Source organism: Nannobrachium achirus (assembly GCF_963921795.1).
Source record: "Nannobrachium achirus genome assembly, chromosome: 10".
Lineage (NCBI taxonomy): Eukaryota > Metazoa > Chordata > Actinopteri > Myctophiformes > Myctophidae > Nannobrachium > Nannobrachium achirus.
This window is the reverse complement of record NC_137819.1, coordinates 41,156,543-41,176,733: the sequence shown is the minus strand read 5'-3', so window position 1 is coordinate 41,176,733 and position 20,191 is coordinate 41,156,543. Positions and strand designations below refer to the sequence as shown.

At 42.5% G+C, this 20,191-nt stretch overlaps 2 protein-coding genes across 2 annotated transcripts in view; both read right to left on the bottom strand.

Moving 5' to 3' along the window:
- iffo1a (intermediate filament family orphan 1a) overlaps positions 1–9,803 on the bottom strand; it is a gene marked incomplete at both ends in the record, with an annotated part of 31,638 nt that extends 21,835 nt beyond the window's left edge. The window contains 2 exons of the mRNA XM_080734547.1: positions 7,769–8,445; positions 9,441–9,803. Of these exons, the coding sequence (XP_080590673.1) occupies positions 7,769–8,445; positions 9,441–9,803 (1,040 nt within the window). The remainder of the gene's footprint in view (positions 1–7,768; positions 8,446–9,440) is intronic.
- Positions 9,804–11,379: 1,576 nt separating this feature from the next.
- LOC308293053 (glyceraldehyde-3-phosphate dehydrogenase-like) lies at positions 11,380–19,159 on the bottom strand (the record flags this gene model as incomplete). The annotated part of the gene is made up of 11 exons (XM_080735483.1): positions 11,380–11,455; positions 13,616–13,713; positions 14,202–14,285; positions 15,020–15,098; positions 15,243–15,394; positions 15,519–15,600; positions 15,980–16,095; positions 16,234–16,324; positions 16,728–16,837; positions 17,160–17,262; positions 19,137–19,159. 11 exons carry the CDS (start codon positions 19,157–19,159, stop codon positions 11,380–11,382), a joined length of 1,014 nt encoding a protein of 337 aa, XP_080591609.1.
- Between the last annotated feature and the right edge of the window lie 1,032 nt (positions 19,160–20,191).

The window sequence follows — 20,191 nt, the reverse complement described above, 5'->3', positions numbered from 1 at the left end:
AAGTGCTTTGTATTGGCAGCCCCGGCGTGTTTGCACTTCATATTGAATTAAGTCTTAAGGGATGGCCTGCAGAGGATGACGCTCAAAGCCAGCACAAGGATGTGTCATCATTTCTCTATTCTTGCTGTCTGCTTTGCGGGTGGAGACATTAACCACTTACTCAAAGTCCTAACCCTAACCCTGTTGTACGACAAACAGCAGAAATAGACAAGGTGCAAAGCATTGTGAGTGTGTAGATCTGCTATTTTCTCTTTTTTAATGAAAGTAGTGAAGAGTTAACGAATACTTGCAGTAGCACTTGCCCTAGCCTTGACGACCTTGCAGGCTTGCAAAGGCTAAAATGTAATTTAGATGTTGCATGTTATTTAGACAAATGCCAGGTTCAGTTGTTGACCTGGCATCCTATAGTTTCTACATTTATTTTTTTGATAAACAGATCATTTATTTTTCATATTATACTGTTTAGACTGGTGATAGGGTTTTGGCTTACCTATGATCCTAGATTACTATTTCTATGCATTTGATGTATTACCTCGGATTTACCTTGTTTATTAGATGCTCTGGATTAAGAGTCTAATAAATGCCTAAATTGGAAATTAAGGTGATTAACCCAGTACAAGGTCTCTCTCTCTCTTCAGTTCAAAAGATGCAATAATTGGCACTCCCTCTCTCTTCAAGAAGACATAGCTGTCTAATAACGGTGTGACCTCCCTGTCCGATCTTTAGCCATCGACAGCAAGTTACTTGTGATCGAAGCTGCACAAATCCCAATGCGGTCAGTGTTCAGTGGAGATGCTGCACTATGCAGGAAAGAATTCTGGAAAGAAATGCCTGTATTTGACATAGTGTAGTGGCTGCTTGTGGGCATGTCAACAAGTGTGGTAGTGGTCTTCTACGGTCTCCTTTTGCAAAAGAGAAAATTGAAACAGTGCTTCACAAGAGCAACATTAATTTTGAGTAACTTAGAGATTCACTTTTTTGTTTTGTTTTAGCTTACATGCAGAGATCATCTATGTAGTATGTACACTACAGTATGGCACAGAAAAACAATGTTTCTTTAAATGAAGATCCACAAAGAACCACCCCTACTAAAGACGAATGGTTCCACAAGATCTAAGTCCGATTTGAAAATTACCCACTGTTTTTCTGGAAAACGTATTACTCAGCCTCTGTAGCAGTTAGAAACAAAATTCCAAAACTATTTGATAGCTTACACCTTTGGCTTTCATAGAAAAAAATCTGAAAAACTTAAAATATGTTTTCAAAAATGACTGTACTACATACTGTACATACTGTAATACATACACTTTAATGTGTTCCCGACCTGAGGGGGTAATACACTTTAATGTGTACCCGTCCAGAATGGGTTCTTCTTTAACCACTAGCATCCCAATTTCAGACATACTGTAGGTATTTTTGACAAAGAGTTTGTGTAGAAGGAAAAGTGGACCCCTTAGGATTTAACTGGTAACTGTTCTTTATACTGTAGAGCCATTCAAATAAATGGTTCTTAGGATTTTTCTGGATCCAAAATTGTTTCTTCTGTAGCATCACTCAAAAGAACCAATTTCAGTTCCAGTAAGCTTTCTGTGTGTATGGATATTACATCGATGTTGTGATATGAGATGGGATATCATCATAACATCGAATTTGGACAATATTTCTGGGCTTAAAAGCTGCATTCCAGAAAAGAAAAGCTCCAGTGCCTCAGGAGCTTGGAATTGGATGGTTTGCAGTTCATACCCTGGCTCCACCCGGTGTCCTTGAGCAATCCTCTTATGTAACATAAGAGGATTAAATGACTTAAGCCAATTTGTGTTTTGATTTCTTAAGCAATTGTAAACCTGACTTAAGCCCAATTATTAATGGAGTAAGTGACTTTCTCCAGACATGTCTGGAGTCACTTTTCTTTGCCTAAGTTACATTGTCTTTGTAACTTATTAGGCAACATAAAATGGCATAGAGTATGTCAAAACCTTGACATTGCCTTTATACTCCTGGGTTGGGAACAGCATGATCCTATTCAATAAGGATATAGGAGATTTACCAGAAGTGGCCAGTGTCATGAAGAGCTGATTTTGGCAAAAAAATATAATTATTTACCTCAAAAAATGACGTAGGACATTATTTTAGCAAGGTGGTGAAATTGCTGTATGTAGGCCTGGGTGATAGTCAAGGGCATCTGGGTGGGCAATCTTTTTTTTTTAAAATATATATATATTTTTTTACCAGCGTCAGCCAAGAACAATGACCAGGAAGAGGGTAATTTGTTTGTATGCTCTCATGTCGGACCACTCAGTAAATTATGCAAACTAAAATTCAAGCTTGGGACAATGTTTTCTTTCACCTAAGACAAATCTCAAGATGCATCAGTGGGTTTTATTGACTTGTTTGGAGGGTTTGAATCAAGCCGACAAAAGTACACTATAACACTGCATTGATGCTAGTTGTGTGGACTGCTCATACTGCATTTGCCAAGGCTGTGGAGACAGATCCTGCTCTATAGATGGCTTGGCCTCAGGCAGTGGTTGTAAGGTGACGGCCCACAGGTGTGGCTGTACATAAATGCATGAATCAAGACAGTGCTGAAAACCGTGCATGATCAGCAAAAAATCACTCCCTGGATGAATGGTTCAAAAGAAGAAGTAGAAAAACATGTGTTGTTGCTGAATGTCACGATTTGACAAAACTATAACAAACTAAAATCAACAGTTACCGTGAGGCATTACATCGCTGTTGAATGGAAACCCTGCATCCCCAACATAAATGTAGTTATTAGTTAGTCACAAGCTCTTGATGATCCATTGCATTGGTAAAATATCAATAAAACCCACGCACCTCCCTATGTTCGGTATGTTATGTTATTTAAAAAACACACACAAATTGTCAAATGTTTTTCAAAGATTGTAAAAAATTACTAAAATAGACGATCTACACTATAGGCTCACCACGCATTGTAAGCTTGTAGATCGTCTATTTTCGCTACATTTTTGAGTCTGTCTAGAGAAGTGGTTGCCAACCTTTTTTGAGCGGTGGTGACACTGTCTGAGTGACTTTGTCCGTGTGACCAAGTGGCGCTGTTGAGTCACTCTCTCTCTCTCACACACACACACACACACACACACACACACACACACACACACACACACCTGAAATGAACTGCTACACACCCAAACGGCCACGCACACACACACACACACACACACACACACACACACACACACACACACACACACACACACACACACACACACACACACACACACACACACACACACACACACACACACACACACGAAAATGCGCACCACAGATTTTTTTTTTCCCGTTTGTGTCAAGGACCCCCAAATTGATATTTGGCCGCAGACCCCCATCTGAAACTGTTTTTTGCCAGAGACTCGAAAATCGAAAACAGATCTAAATCTTCCAAACATTTTCCAAAATGTTCAAAAATAGCAGATAAACAAGCTCAAAGCATGAGAGTGTCAAGTGATTAACACATTTAGGAGTAAAGGACCCCTGGGAGTCCCCAGACCCCACTTTGAAAACATTTGGTGTAGAGAAGCCAGCATAAGGAATAGCTTCAGCACCATGGACAGCGACTGCACCATTGTGTACATCAACTTCAGCACCTTGGATAGCGACTGCAGCTAGGTAAGTTGGTGCAGACCAGGGGCATAGTTCTGCCGATTTAAAATGACTCCAATACGGAACTAAAACTTCCTATGATTGGCCGCTAGTTGCGCTGTTTTCCCCCCAGGCCGATCGCAAAAAGAATTGCCCTCCATTGGAACCCATTCATTTTCCCCCTTTCGTTTTCTAACCTTAATTAACATTTTCATCAATACTGTATGGTTCCTATCGCTAGTTAAAAATTGCCTTTCAATCACCATCATATTCGTTTTGTCGAAATGTGGTCCAATGTATTTTAAAATAAATGATAAAGTTGCGGGGGGGGGGGGGGGGGGGGGGGGGGCGTGGCCAACTAAACTAATACCAGCCGGCTGTGTTCTTCTTCGTGTGCTGTATTTCGGGAGGCTCCGACCACATTCTCCCATGTATCCCTGCGTTGCACGTGACTGTTGGCAGCCAATAGCATCTCTGATGCCTTTACAATTCTATGATGGCGACACCCATTCCAAGGGGTAGAAAGGGCCATTTGCGCTGCATAGAAACCAATGGCTTCGCTTCGTCCATATTTTTCTACAGTCTATGGTGCAGACTAGAGGCACTACTTTGCCTCGTCACCTTTAATCATTGGGGGAATGCTTGATCACCAGCCAGTTGCTTGGCTGAGTTGGCTCTTTGCACAGTCAGTGCTGTCCTCAGTGAAAGAAGCAGTGGGCAGTGAGGCCTTCACTCGCTCCACGTTGTCATTGAATTCATGGCATTAAGAAGCTAGATCGATTCACATCATTTAATTCCGTTTAGTTCTTGTTTTTAGGCCGTGGACAGAGCCTTGGAAACAGTGGTTAGAATAACATACTAGTAAGACACCTCAGGGCGACATGCCATCTGGCCAGTGATGTATATCGGACCAGTTACCCATGGAGACCCCTGGTATATTATGGAGATCCATGTACTGTATATGGAGATATGAAATGTCCACAGTCCTCCTCTGAGACAGAGAGTGAATAGACATAAATGGTACCATTTTATTATGAGCATTAGAGCCAAATGCAGTTAAGTAAAAAAATAAAATAACAGTTAACTTAATTATTATTTAATATATAACAGGAGGGTGGGCAATACACTCCCCTGATAATAGGAAGGTTTAGTTGGTAGCAGGCAATCTAGGGTATACCCACAGGATGCTATCATGCTACTCTCTATGATCCCACAGAGACTGCTTCACAGCCTAGCCATGTACTTTTAATTGGAAATGAGCTATTAGGTAACATGATCAGGGTGATGTAAGTGTTTGTGTCAGAGAGAGTCAGCATTAACCAATTTAAATGTGGCATCTCTAGTTTGGGGCTTGTCATTTTAGCCAAAGATCTCTTCATATTTTAATGATGAATTTGTTTTCTGAGGTGCTTGTGTCTTTAATAATGATGTCACCATATTGATCATCATCACAAGCTGTCACCTCTTTGATCATGACCCACATGTTTGTACATAAGTAACTCTGTCAGACAGCTGTATTGTGTTTGAAGAAGGTGATCAGTGACTGAAACGTTGCTGCTCGATAAATGTGCTCCTGTACCGTGCAGTGTGCGGGTGTATTCTGTACCATACAGTTTGGCAGTGTGCGGGCGTACTCTTTCATTATTGATTGTCAAAAATATAAAAAGAATAGTCTATCTACAAGCTCGCAACAAGATGCATTGGGACACGTTCCGCCTTTGTGACACCATTGTATGATGACAAATAAAATAGGTGTTTAAAGGACGACTTCACCCATGTTCAACCTATCTGAATTGGTCCACACCTAAAGCTCACTATGGCAATTGTTTTATGAACGAAGAACAATTTCCAATATCCACAAGTCCATTCAACTCAATGGACTTTTGTGGTTTTGGGGTTACAGAAAAGGTTACAGAAAAAGGTTACTCTAAGCTGGACAAGAACAATAGGCTGATTGCCTTATAGGCAACCACACTAATGAGCATTAGTGAGGAGTACTAATTAACTGTACTGATTACTGTATAGTGTATACAAAGATAGGTTGAAAAAAGGTGAAGTGAAGTCATCCTTTAAGGCAGTAAACCTAGTTGCTCACATATCCCTATTCCCTGACTTGTTCTGAAACCCCATGCAGCTTCAGCTTCAGCGGATAGAAAACAAGGGAATCCAGACATATCCTGTATATTAATATTCACAGTATAAACGAGAGGTTGAGTGTGGGGCCTGCCCTGCTGTGGTCGGCTGCTCACTTTTCACAACACACCTGTAATATGAGTCTGCACACTGTAGATGGATATATTATATACACCACCGCCATGAGTCAAACTGTCCTGTCCAATACACCGCTGGCCTGTCTCTCTGACACCGCCTCGACAACTGGTGTCATTGTTTGACTTACATCTGCATTAACTCATGTACCAGAAATAGCAGAAAATATGTTCGAGCAGCAGTGACACATGCTCATTGTTCAATGATGGTGAAACTACAGAATTGCATTGTCATTGGCAAGTACTGTACTATGTATGGAATAAGAGGGAGAATGTTATGACATCCAACTGGAATTCCCCGTTGATATGCATTGAAGTTCACTGTTGTATAATCATGATAACAAACTGCACTAAGCTATACAGTATAGCCTATATCGTCAGGTGGATACCTCATTATGTCAAATCCAAGATTCAAATCCAAAAATAGCAGATCTACAAGCAACACGTTCTACAGTAGAGCTGTGATGATACAGCCTATCACCATATACCATGGCCGCTTGTGTACCACTACTTATGTGCAGTATACGTACAGCATAAAGGCTATCGAGAATGTAATAATTCATCAGGTGGTCAGATGAAACCTTATTGATTAAATACAGCCTAAATCATATAATTCTTGTGGTAGGCCTGATGCAGCAAACAATATCATTAGGTGGCAGTGCTGCAAGATATTGACCCAAAGTAATATGTATATATATATATATATATATATATATATATATATATATATATATATATATATATATATATATATATGTACCGGTATATATATATATATGTATATATAATTGTTGCTATGCTTGTCTGCATGATACTGTGATTCATGTCCCAAATAAAGACAAAAATCACACCCAGAGTGAAGTGAGCTGTGCTTTTTATGAGCTCATTTCATTATCTTATTCAGGTGTTGTTAAAATAACTCATTTATCTGGGGACCCCCTGGCACCCACTCAAGGACCGACCCCACTTTGAGAACCCCTGCCACCAAAACACTGAGAGTGTACAAATGGAGCCAAATAGACCTGTAAGGGTCTATTCGGTTCCATTTGAACACTAGTTACAGCCCCATAAGCATACGGGTCCACTTGGTTCCTAGTTATCAACCATTTGGCTACAGGGACCCCCTGGAACCCTTTCAAAGAACTCCAGTAACAGTTTGAGAGTTATTCTTAACTCATTGAGTGCCAGCGCCCTCTAGGGGCCATAGAATGCCAGCGCATCTCTCATAGGCGAGCGCTTTAGCTTCCAGGACCTCACCTTCCAGGACCTCACGTGTGCACGTTCATGCACGTCATGGAAATGTCCCGGATGATAATGCTAACAGAATGGCTATTCCCATTTTGTCATCTAAAAGATCATTTTTGGGCGATTTCGCCGTAAATAAACCTCGCGCCACTTCCCTAAAGACACAATCCAGAGATATAAGCCTTCAAAGATGTGGTCTTTCATTGGATTAGGCGGAGATTGGCGATTGCTTTCGCAAATGACGGCCGGCCGGGAGGTTGCTAGCTTTCGGCTAGTAGCTAGAAAAATCAGGCCAGGCTTCAGAAGGCCTCTTATCATTTTATTCATTTAATTAAAAAAAGCCGGACTACTTCGGGATCGGCACACTCGTGTACTCATCGGAAGCGGCGCCGAACATCGGGTGAACATTGGGGAGCTCAAAAATGTATTTTAAACCATTTTTAATGGAATATATCGTCGGACAGAGTAGAATGGCTAGCTGGCTAGCGGCTAGCGAGCCAGGACCACCCACGACTCTACAAGCAGCTCGGGGTAAGTGAATTAATAAAAAAAAAATTGTATTGGATTGAAATAAAGCCGAACTAGTTCGGGATCGGCACAGAATGAGTTAATATATATCTTAATCTTACCTTCTCTTGTACTCGTCTCTCTCCCTCTTCACTTTGGCCAGGACGTTGTACAGGGCCCTTATCTCCGGTGTTATGGTGTCAATCTGCACCCCTACCCCGTCCGGTTGATTCCAGGACACCCCGGGGCCCGTTACACGTGTCTCCCTCCCTGTGATGCCCCTCCGGGTGTGGTTGTAGGACCAGATGTTCCCGGGTAGGAACCGCGGGGGAGGGTTGTTGGCGGTGGACATCCCAGTGCCGGCGCTGACATACTTCTCGTTGATGTTGTTGGTGGAGCCGCCAGTGTAGGTGGAGAATGTTCTGCTCGGGTCGGTCGGGGTGAGCGCGGGGCTGACCGAGTAACTGCACGGGTTGGAGTTCGAATCCGTCGCGATCGTGGTGGTGGTGGGGTTCAAATTGTTGGCGAGCAGCGACGTCCGGTTGGGATCGAAGCCCAGCGAGGGGGTGAGGGTCGGGGAGAGGAGGAGGTGGCCTCCCCCGGACAGGTAGGGGTTGTTGTTGGCGTTCTGGAGCGCGATGGAGCCGGGCCTGACCGGGATGGTCCCCACGAAGCCGGTCTGGACACCCACATCTCGGGTAGACCTTTTGGGGTGAACCTCCCCGCTCTCCTCGTTCTGATCCAGTGCCTGCTGGAGCTGCTTCTCAAGCGCCTTGTTCCGCCGCTCCAGTTCGTGCACCTTGGCAGTGGTGGAAAAAGTAGCCAAATGTTTTACTGAAGTAAAAGTATCAATACTGCAACATAGAAATACTACAAAAGTATTGTCATCAAATTGTACTTGAACGATGTCCCATTTAAAGTTTTCAAATGTATAAAGATCTTTTGAAAAAAGCAGATCTACAAGCTCACAATGCCTCGCATCAAGACGCATTGTGAGGTTGTAGATCGGCCATTTAAAAATGGCCGAAATGTATATAGGGCTGAAGTGGTTAATGTATGTTTATAGCCTAGTAATAATCACAATCTACAAAGTAACAACTAACTCAAGTTTTCAAATAATTGTAGTGGAGTAAAAGTAGGCCTACAATATGTGCTGTGCCTCTGAGATGTAGTGTAGAGTAGAAGTCAAAGCACTGCAAGATTGTTTCTAAGTACAGACAGTAGGCCTACTTGAGTAAATGTACTTAGTTAGCTACTTTACCATGTACTTTACCCCAGGGGTCTTGAGAGTTACTACAGGGCGTCCTCCAAATCTTTGAGTGATAGAAACTTTTTTCTCCTTTTTTTATTTTAACCACTTGGACCCTAGTGTCCATATTCTGAGAGCTTTAGTCAAAAAGAGCAGATCTACAAGCTCACAATGCCTCGCGCTGCAGAGGCGTTGTGAGCTTGTAGATCTGCTATTTTTGGCAAAGAGCTTTGGTGTAGAGGGGGAAAAGTGCAGACTAAGTAAGTAGACTACAGAGTGAAAGGTCAAGTTAGTAAGTTAGTATTGACAGTTCAAGTGATTAATTATCTGAAAACACAAATTGACATGAATCCAAAATACACTGATGATTGTGCTGTCAAACAATGAAACTATATGGAATCTATGAACAGGTTGTGGGGGTCCTAGCTCTGGTCCATCGCGTCACCTCCCGGGTCTGCTTCATCTCTCTGACTCTCTCTCAACTAAGGGGTCCTTGGCCTGAAAACGTTGACGATCCCTGCTTTACACAAATTACACCGCTGTACCTTGGCCAGGAAGCAGCGGAAGCGCAGGTTGAGAGTCTTCAGGACGCTGATGTTGGAGCCCAGGTCGTTGCGCAGGGCCATGGCGGCCGGTGGGGGAGGCGCCGGGGAGCGGTGGGCTGTGAACGGGTTGTTCAGGTGCAGGTAGGAGGCGAGGCCCGACGGCGGCAGGGAGCCCAGGTCCAGGCCGGAGAAGCCGCCGTCGGCGGCTCCGAAGCCGGCGTTCTCGCCCAGGAAGGAGCCGGGGTCCGCAGAGCCGGGGTCCGCCGGGCCCGTTATCTGGTGCTGGGCCAGGTAGGGGGCGCTCTCCCCCAGTAACGGATTCATGCTAGAGTAAGAAAATCTGAAATGCTCGAAATCCGGCATGAACACTTCTTTTGATTCCTAATGCAGTCTATCAGGTTAAAAAATAATAATAATATAATAATAAAGAAGAAAGGCTACGCAAGCCTGCGTGACGTCCTCCTCCTCCTCCGATGAAAACCTGGACTGCGGCGCACCTGCGGTGTGATGGGGCGGTGGGCTTAGAAAACAGTGCTATCGGAATAGACAGGCTACAACGATGTTTAAATAACGTACTGTATCTAACAGCAGCTGTAAATCCAGCTACAGTACTAAACTATGTCCTAGAGGATAGGAGAGGAGTGGAGAGAACTAGACTGCAGTCAACAGTCTGCCTGCACAGCAGAGCACACATAAACAAGAGAATGACTGCGGCGTTTGGCTACCGTAGGGGTTGGGATATAAGCGCAGAGGAAAGTCTTTATGGTGAGAGGGAGGGTGGAGTGCTGACTGCTGAGAGACGCAATACCAGTGGTGGCAAAAGTAGTAAAAGTATCAATACTGCCATGTAGAAATACTCAGCTGTTACAAGTAAAAGTCCGGATTTCGAAATGTACTTGACTAAAAGTAATATTATATAAAGTATTGGAAATTGGACATTGGACAATGGACATCAAGTAAAGTACAAATACCTCAAGATTGTAACTTAAGTAATTTACTTAAGTAAATTTACTTAGTTACTTTACACCACTGTGCAATAGGCCTACACAAGTTCATAAACCAAACATGGCTCAGGCTGCAGTTTTTTGTTGTTGTGTTAAAATATGCATTTTCATCATGTAGGCCTACTGCAATATTGTTTCTATTTAATTAAGTGTGCAATTCGCCAAGATTGTTAAGACAACAAGCATAGCAGTGTGGGCATTCTCTGGTTGTTTCACTAAAGAAAATCGTCCATTAATTTTTCTAGAATCAAGCCACCCAGGATCCTATAGTGAATAATGACCATAAAACCTTTGATTTTAGAAAACCACGCCCACTGCTATGCCCTATATAATCCAGCCATTATGGCATTAAGCTCATATCAAGAACTTTCAATTGCATTATGTCACAAACTTGACTCACTGTGCCTAGTGAGTCACTTTAATATGCGACTCATAAGGCTTTTCCCGTTGGAAAAGAGGAAATAAGTATTTCTATCATTGGGGTGATATAGGCTACTGTAGTAGACTACTAGGCTATGATTTTCAGTGTCTGGGTCTTGACCATCCTAGTTTGTATAGTTTCAATGTACAGATTATTTATTTTTATTATAATGTTTAAACTGATGATGCATAAAATGCAAACCCTCACCACTGAATAATGTTCATTTCTTACACTTACACTACTCGACTACATCATACCCCACTTTCAGTCACACAAATCCAGAGTGAAAGGCAGATACAATATGGTTCAAATGGAGGAGTTTTATTGATAGTAAAAACCATCCATTAGGCAATACAGTTCAGTGATGGAAAAACTGTAATAATTGTGTAGATAGGTAATATACCTATGATTAGTCCACAGATGGAACAGAACAGAGGTTAGTTTATTGTATAAAAAGGAAATGTAAACTAAGAGTTGCTCCCATGAGGATGAACTGAAAGATGACACAAGTCCATTAGTGGGCTTCCTTGTTCTGCATGTGCAGGAGCAGGTCGATCACACGGTGGCTGTACGCGTACTCGTTGTCGTACCTAGAGGTAGAGAGAGAGACAGAGAGAGACAATATAGGCATTTAGCAGATGCTTTTAATCCAAAGCGACTTACAATAAGCAAGTAATACATCAATATAATAAGCAGGATAATATGTCAGTACATCAACAACAATATAACAATGCATAGGAATATCAATCTAGAAAAGACAATAACATAGGTAGACCACGCACCTAATCAGTACAAAACGTTTCTAAAACATAAAAATGCTGGAGAGAGAGAGGAGGAGGAGAGAGCACTTCATTCAGCCCTGTATTATTGGAACAATCAACCCATAGTTAGTAGACAGTTAATAGACAGTAAGTCATCTCAGATGATCCCAAAACCAACCAAGACTATACAACTAGCCTACACAAAACAAAAAAATTGTATAGTATAATAGAGTATGACTTTCCGGCACCAACTACCCCTCTTCCTGTGGCAGGCACCCCAGATGAAATAAAATAAGAATAAAATATTCCAAATTGTTAGTTGTTAATTGTTAACTTGCAGGAGTCATGCTCAACTCAAGTCAGGCAGCTACCAGCCCCGTTAAAAGCCTGCACCGGACCCAGACCCCTTAATCTTATATTTTTTTCTTGTGATCCAGATTGCAAGACATAAAATTGAGCGGCACATCAGGAGCACATCACACATTTTCAACCATATCTTCATATAATTGGTCCTTACTAATGCTCCTTGCTGTACATGTGCAAGAGGAGGTCGCACACACGGTGGCTGTAGCCGTACTCATTGTCGTACCTAGAGTTAGTGAGAGAGGGAGAGAGATGAAGATGTTTGGGGCGGGACTTGTGTAGAAAAGCAAACTTGCTGGCCTATAGTGAGGATGTTAGGTCCTAACATCATGGGTTTGAATATCTGTAGGTATGCCTTTGTTTGTTTGTTTGTTAAACACTTTCTGACAGAAAATCTTTCTGATAGAAAGGCTTTCTTTTTTTATGATGTTAAGGTTAAGCTTAGGCATTTTGTTTTTGTGAGGTTAGGGTTTAGGTTAGGTTCAGGCATAGTTTTTCTGAGTTTAAGTTAGTAAAAGGAGCCTAATTCCCTGAATAGTTACTGTCGTGTTTATGTAGCTATTTACAGGGAAGCAGGTAATGCTTGAGAGGTTAGTTTTAAGGTTAGATTTTAGCATAGACTCGGACAGAATTAAGAACAAGGAAGGACATTGTTTAGTACAGCTGGAAAAGGGCCCTGGATGAATGCTGCGAATGGCACTAGGGTGTCATATGGGTGGAACCACATCAGAAACGTGGACCTCTACAGGGGCCTCCCACGGGTCACAGACAATGTCAGAGAGAGAAGGATGTAGATGGCTGGGCACTGCGTCAGGCACCCTATCAGACTGACACTGTGAGAGTCAACCCAGGGCACAGCTAGGAAGGGAAAGAGACACAAACTGCTGCGCGACAGGGAAGCTAACAACACTGCCGAGCTCCAGACCCTGATGCTAGACGGGAGGGTGTGGAGGGCAGCGCCAGCGATTCTGGCTAGTCCGCACTAGTATCGCAAATGAGACAAGAAGACTAAAGGTAGTGAAAGGAAGGGGTTCAGGAGAGAAGAAACGTTGCGCTGTAAGCTGGTGTTGCAGGAAAACTCTATCGAACAGAAAATCTACAGTAATATTGGGATAGTCTATAGTCTCTATATGTTGTTATTTAGGTCAGGCCACTGTGTCTATTGTTCTGTCAAATAATATATAGGCTAAAATATAGGCTACCCCAAATGTTGTGGGATGTACAGAATTAAACTTACTATAGTGAGTGAATCTTCAAACCTCACAAGAGAGTGACCTGCCAAAATATTGTATGCTCCAATACACCAGCTAAAAGCAACACCTTGGCCTACTTTTGATTATTAACCACTCAAGCTATCTAAATGTTGTCGTATGGCAAATACTGAAAACAAGTTCACAACGCACCACATCGCAATTTGTTGTGAGCTGTGAAGATCTGCTATTTTGCCAAAAAATTGCATTTCTTGCCCAAAACAGGGATGCCGGCTTGAAAGTGGTTAATGACCAACAATTTAAGCAGCGTAAAAGAGGTCGAGCAGAAGCTGCTTAATATGGGTTAATGTAGGAAAGCCACAGGAGCGGAGAGCAGCTAGCCAGACTTCCTCTGAGTGTGTAAACGTTTACATACCAGGACACCAGCTTGACGAAGTGCTCGTTCAGTGCGATGCAAGCGCTGGCATCAAAGATGGAGGAGCGGACGTCGCTGTTGAAGTCTGTGGACACAACCTGAGGAGGTGGACGAGGGAAAGGCAGTTAAGATCGTTGTGGCCTCAATTTTGGCGTTATTAGTGGTCAGTGTTTGGCACCGATATGACATCATTTCATTAATTTGGTTACAATTTAGGTATTTAGAAGACACTCTTATTTAGAGTGACTTACAATCAGCAAGGTAAATAATCACATTATAGGCTACATAGAATTCGTGCCTCAAGAAACTAGGATGCTGGTTAAACAGCCTGGCATCTGTCTAAATAACATGCTATCTAAATTGTGTTCTTAATGTGTGTGTGTGGTCAAGAAAAAAACAAAATGTCTGGGGCCACTCTGTGCCAACAAGTGATGTAAAATATCAGCTCATATTATCTAAAACTGAACACATCTCAGGAGTCCACTCCTGTCCTGGCCCAACAGTAACCAGAGATGTGTCACCATCTAGTGGCTACATGTGTACACTACATCTTGAGACTGCATGTTTGAACAGGTGTGTTTTATACCTGGTCCTCTGTGTATCCCAGAATTCCGTGCATGGGTCCATCAGCTGCGGCCTTGACAACCCTCTTGATGTCCTCCATCTTGGCCTGGAGATAAAATAAAGATTTATTAAGTTAGAGTAGGGGTCTATGTTAAGGTAGCTAATAGGTATGTTTGTTTAGAGTAGAGTCTTTGTTAACTGTTGTTAACTCATTTGCTGCCATTTAACAATACCTTCGTACTCTCATATGCCATATCTAGACATAGACTTCCATGTAATTCATAGTGCATGGATCATGCACACCCATGCCTAGATAATGCACCACGTGTGTCTACATTGCTCACAGCTTTCAAACAAAAAAATCCGAATGGAAATCCGTTCAAGCATTCATGAGATAGCAGCCATTATGTTTTCCTAAAATGTAAACAAAGATGGCTGCCATGTTTGAAAGATGGGGTTGCTATGGGGGTTAAACATGCAATTTCGCGATTGCTATCATGCCTACTACATTTTTTGATTTTGATTTTTTTTTTCAAAAATTCTCGGGTTCCTCGGGCATGGCAGGGCCGTACAACGGGATTTTTTCGGGCTCCTCGGCCATGACAGCTTGCAGGTGCTTGTACAGTGAATTAAGAAAGGGTAACGTTGGAAAATAACTAAACTCATCAGGAATGAAATGCTGTTCAAAACAGAACATGGAACTCTTTAGAACCCCTTTATCCCCTTTATTACAGGCCTATTCGTTTCGTAATAAAATCTCACCAGCATAACTGTCTGTGACTTTAGCTGTGGTTGAGTTTTATTATTTTTCAAGTAAACCAAACTAGCTACTGTACTTACGGGCTTCTCCAGGCGGACAGTCAGGTCAACGACAGAGACGTTGGGAGTGGGGACACGGAAAGCCATACCAGTCAGCTTGCTGCGAGGCAATGAGAGACAGAGACAAGTTAAGCCAAAAACCGATCAGGAGGAGAATATATATATATAAATGTTTCCTTGATCGCATCTATTGTATGTACTAATGCCTGCATGTCTTCATCAGCCTCCTGTTAGTGCATCTTACCCGTTGAGCTCGGGCACAACTTTGCCCACAGCCTTGGCGGCTCCGGTAGAGGCAGGGATGATGTTCTGGGCAGCGCCACGGCCATCCCTCCACAGCTTGCCGGAGGGACCATCAACGGTCTTCTGGGTGGCAGTCACAGCATGGACGGTGCTCTGGTAGTCATGACACAAGGTGGAAGGACAGTTAGGAAGATGGAAAACATTTATATTTTCCTCCTTACACACTTACTGATTATCGGCATGTCATTATTATAGGCGGAGATCCTAGGTTCCTTACCATGAGTCCCTCAATGATTCCGAAGTTGTCGTTGATGATCTTGGCCAGAGGAGCCAGGCAGTTGGTGGTGCAGGAAGCGTTGCTATAGATTAGAAGAACAAAAAAACCTTGAGTTCACTTTTTTCTTCTTAAATTTGTTTTCCTCCCAGTTCAATCGTTATACCAGTTAATTCCTCCTACTGCCAGTGAGGAGCCCCCACCGGGACGACGTATCTTATCGCCTGTTTCCTACTCCTCCCGTTCAATATAGCAAACATGGCCAAAGGTGTTCAGATAGACACTCGGCCACCCCTATGCAAAAGACTCCAGGGGTGGATAGATACTTTACCCCTGTGCCACCCGAGCATAGTTCACAGTCTAATATCCACTAATATAGAAGATAAAAAAGCCGCAATAAACTTCTTTTTTTGTTTTTCTCTTGAACACGAAACAAACTTGAACCATAGATGGGGGAGTCTTACCTGACAACGGTCATGGATGGGTCGAACTTGTCGTGGTTGACTCCCATGACGAACATGGGGGCATCAGCGCTGGGGGCGGAGATCACAACCTTCTTGGCACCACCCTTGAAGTGAGCCTACATTGGATAGAGCCAGGGTTCAAACTGTCAGATGTCAAAGTGGCTTTTGTTGAATATATTCCACTGCTATCAACAGGTTGCATTAAAGTTTTTTTGCCCCCCTCAAACAGGTATACTGTATACGTATAGACTTACAGAGCACTTCTCGATGGTTGTGAACACACCAGTAGACTCAACAACGTAGTAAGCTCCAGCCTTCTCCCATGGGATGTCAGCGGGGTTCCTCCTGTATAACACACACATAGGGTAGGTGATTCATTAGAGCATAGACATAATATACATTGCATAGCTTATAACATTACATAACTCCACTGCAAGAAATATGCCTGGCCCTGAGTGTATACAAGTAATTGTACTGTTACTATAAGTAAGATACATTTTCATTTTTCAACAACATGAATCAATGGGCGTGCTTTTGAGATGGGGGTCCAGATACATATCACTTTGGGGGTCCCTGTCTTATTCTTAGTCTTCTGAAATTGTTTAGTCTTAGTCTTAGCCAACAAAATTAACACTGCCCTGAACATGAGAAAGATTCAGAGCCACTGAAAAATAAGCAAATAAAAAACTAAATGTTCCCTTAACCGCACAGGGATAAATACAAAATGAAGACAACGAGGAGGACGTACTCGTGGAAGACCTGGATCTTCATGTTGCCGATGCACAGGTGGCCGTCCTCGTTCCTCACATCACCGTGCTTCCACACACCGTGGGTGGAATCATACTTGAACATGTACACCTGCAGAGAGACAGCTTCAGTCAGAAACCTCTTATCTCCATATTTTTACTTTTCATTGCATTGTAATGTATGTGAGCTACAGTAGTACATATGATTTGGGGGATTTTGAAACATTTGAAACATATGCATGACCCATATACTTTTGGTACCTTAAGTATTTTTTTATACCAGTCCTTTTGTATTTTATTCAAGTACCTTAGCTCTGTTGGTTCCAAGTCAGTCCTTTATGACTTGTACCTTTATTCAGTGTAGTATTATTACTATTTTCACTAAAGTACTTCTCCCACCACTGACTCTAGTTGACATGCGGTCCTCCTCTTACCATGTAGTCAACATCAATGAATGGGTCATTGATGGCCACAATGTCGACCTTGCCACCGCCATTGAGGGCGGCACGGGTCACCAGGCGACCGATACGTCCAAATCTGAAACACACAGCAAGCACACCGATCAGTTCACTTGGTTCATTATTGCAAACACAACATTGGTCAGGTTATGTCTCTTAGGTCATGAAAGAAAAGAAGATATAACTTTTTAACATGGTCATTGTTGGTTCCACTGATAGGAGTATGGGCACTAGAAACAGACAAATATTTACCAGAATAAACACGGGTCTAGAGAGAAAAGTCATCTCAGTATTACAGAGGAATTGCTGCCAAAGTGACATTTCTTATCATGTTTATCATACAAAAAGGGAACAGCAGTTTGTTACATATAGGCCTAATGCAAACTGTGCAACTTGAATAGGGTTGTATTCCAGCATGCATTAATAACTTGTCTTTTTCTATGCCTTGCTGCACTCCAATGTTCTATTTGGGACAATATTATTGTTCAAATCCAAATTAAAACTGTGGTGCAGTACTCCTTACACCCAAGAGGTGTCAGTACAACCACACCAAAAGGGCCATATCAGACAGAAGGACCAGATTGAACTTGGCAACCCTGAGAGAAGAAATGACTGAGACACCCCAAAGCTACTCTTGACACCTAAAAATAAGACTATTGCCACAGCAAAAGGAGGCCATAGTGTTGTACCACAGACCCTTCAAGCACCTGCATGTGACCAGGCAGGGATTGACATCAGGGAATCCCTCAATCAAAATTCCCATAATCAAAATCCACATGCCTGACTTAGAATCATTAAAGCTTAATTTATCTTACATTATAGTCATTGCAAGATGACTAGACTAGACTTAAAATGTGTGGCACAGCTCCACAGCATAACCCGTTATGTAACTGTGTGTGCCTTCTTCAGGATAGACCGGTGTCATATTACATGGTTATGGTATGGTATGGTATGTACCCAGTGGTGCCATGTGTCCGTTTACAGCAGTGCCCAGTGACACGCCCACCCTGCACTAAAATAAGAGACCTGTTCTATATGTATATGTAAAGGTCAAGTGCACAGATAAGCACAGGGGTAAAAACAATTATAGGCTAATAGAAAACACAGCAGCTTTGTTATCAAATTAAAAGCAGAACACCTACAACATTATTTTTAGGGGTGTAAGGATTAATATAAATAATTGGCTAATCCCATCAACAGAGAATTAATATAGTTTTAGTAATTTAACAATCCGTTCAGGCATGTGTCAGATCAAAATAACTGATATGCGCCCTGTACGCCCTGTGTGCAATTCCAAATAACGCGATTTCGAGGCAGTCTCGATAAAGCAGCAATGCTTAATTTATGGCGTCAGTGTTGACACAGGGAAGGGAAGTCGAAGTCTATCATTGTTGTTTACCCGGACATCACACTACAAAGTTCAAGATACATAAGAGCAATGCAGTGGTAAGTGACTAAATTACATTTACTCACATACTACTACTGTACTTATTAAGTTGGTACATTTGCTTTAATGCGGTTATTTAAATAGATCACAACAATTATACAGTAGGTCTACTTCTAGTCCACCAGAAGGCAAATACTTTACTTCACTGTTTAGCAGCTTTAGTTACTACTATTATGTTGTAGATTTCGAATGATAATACAAAACATACATTTGCTGATAAACTATGGTTATATATACGTTTAAAGTTTATACGTTTGTGCTACCCAGCAGCACACATGTTAACTAAAACCAACCTCACTTGTATCACCCAAATGTGCCAGCTGTTATTTAATGCATTAATAGTACAGTCCAATAATTAATATGATTGTGAAATAGGACTTTCTGCATAATGATTCATTTTATATATATTACTGGAGTATATTTAGAAGCCAATACTTTTGTACTTGTAACATTTCTATATCGTGGTATTGCCCCTTTACTCAAGTAAAAACACAATTCAAACTCACCCGTTGATTCCAATCTTAACCATTTTGCCAGAATAGGTCAGTTCCTCACTGGAAGGAAAACAATTGAGTTGATTAACATTTGATTACATTTGTTGTCACACAGAGAAAACAACAGCGTGCAGCTAACACCAAGCAATGGAAAGCTACAATTACACTACAGAATTTACAGTACACCCCTATACCTACTCACACAACCTGAACGTAGGCATACTAGCCTACACTGGAGCAAGCTAGTCCAGGATTCTGCAATTTAGATACATTAATTAAAACTATAAACTTCCCCCAAATGACCAAAGACTACATCAAACATTCTATTAACCTCATAAGACGGCATTAATGAGCCAGAGAAGTGGCACAAAGTCCAGCTGCACATGTAGTCTTCTACCGGTCCTTTAGCCATGCGTAAAAAGCTGTGCGTAAAATGCGCAACGAGGCAACATCTCGGCACCATAGAGGCAAAATCCCAACTCCAAGCCATCAGAGATGGAAGTAGGCAAGTACCGGTTGTGTGGAAGTCTTCTGTGTCCTCGAAGGTGGGAAGCACAATGAGCACAAGGTGCCACGGCTATTTATTCTGTCCGAGTGGTGCTGGTCACGCCCACGTGGGGGCACCCTGCGACGCGGACACGCCCCCCTGAGGGGTTGAACCTCCAGTCCTCCCCGGAGTCCCCGCTCTCCTCGTTCTGATCCAGCGCCTGCTGGAGCTGCTTCTCCAGCGCCTTGTTCCGCCGCTCCAGTTCGTGCACCTTGGCAGTGGACCGGTCAACAGCGCTTTCGCCTGCTTTCGCCTATGATTTTTTCGCCTACATGGATTTGGCCTTTTTGCGTGGCACTTTTGCCGTGGAGGAGAGTGTTTTCACCTAACCTGTCCGGCCGTTTCGCCGCCGTTGAAGAGCCATTTCGACAAAAAAAAATCTGCTGTCAGACTGTCCATGTTTGCATATTATCCCTTTGTCATTTAAATATTATATATGTCTGTCCTTAGGTCGAACACCCTTAATTTGCTTTGGTCCGACCACCAAAACCTTATCCCAACCCTAACCTCAGTAAAACTA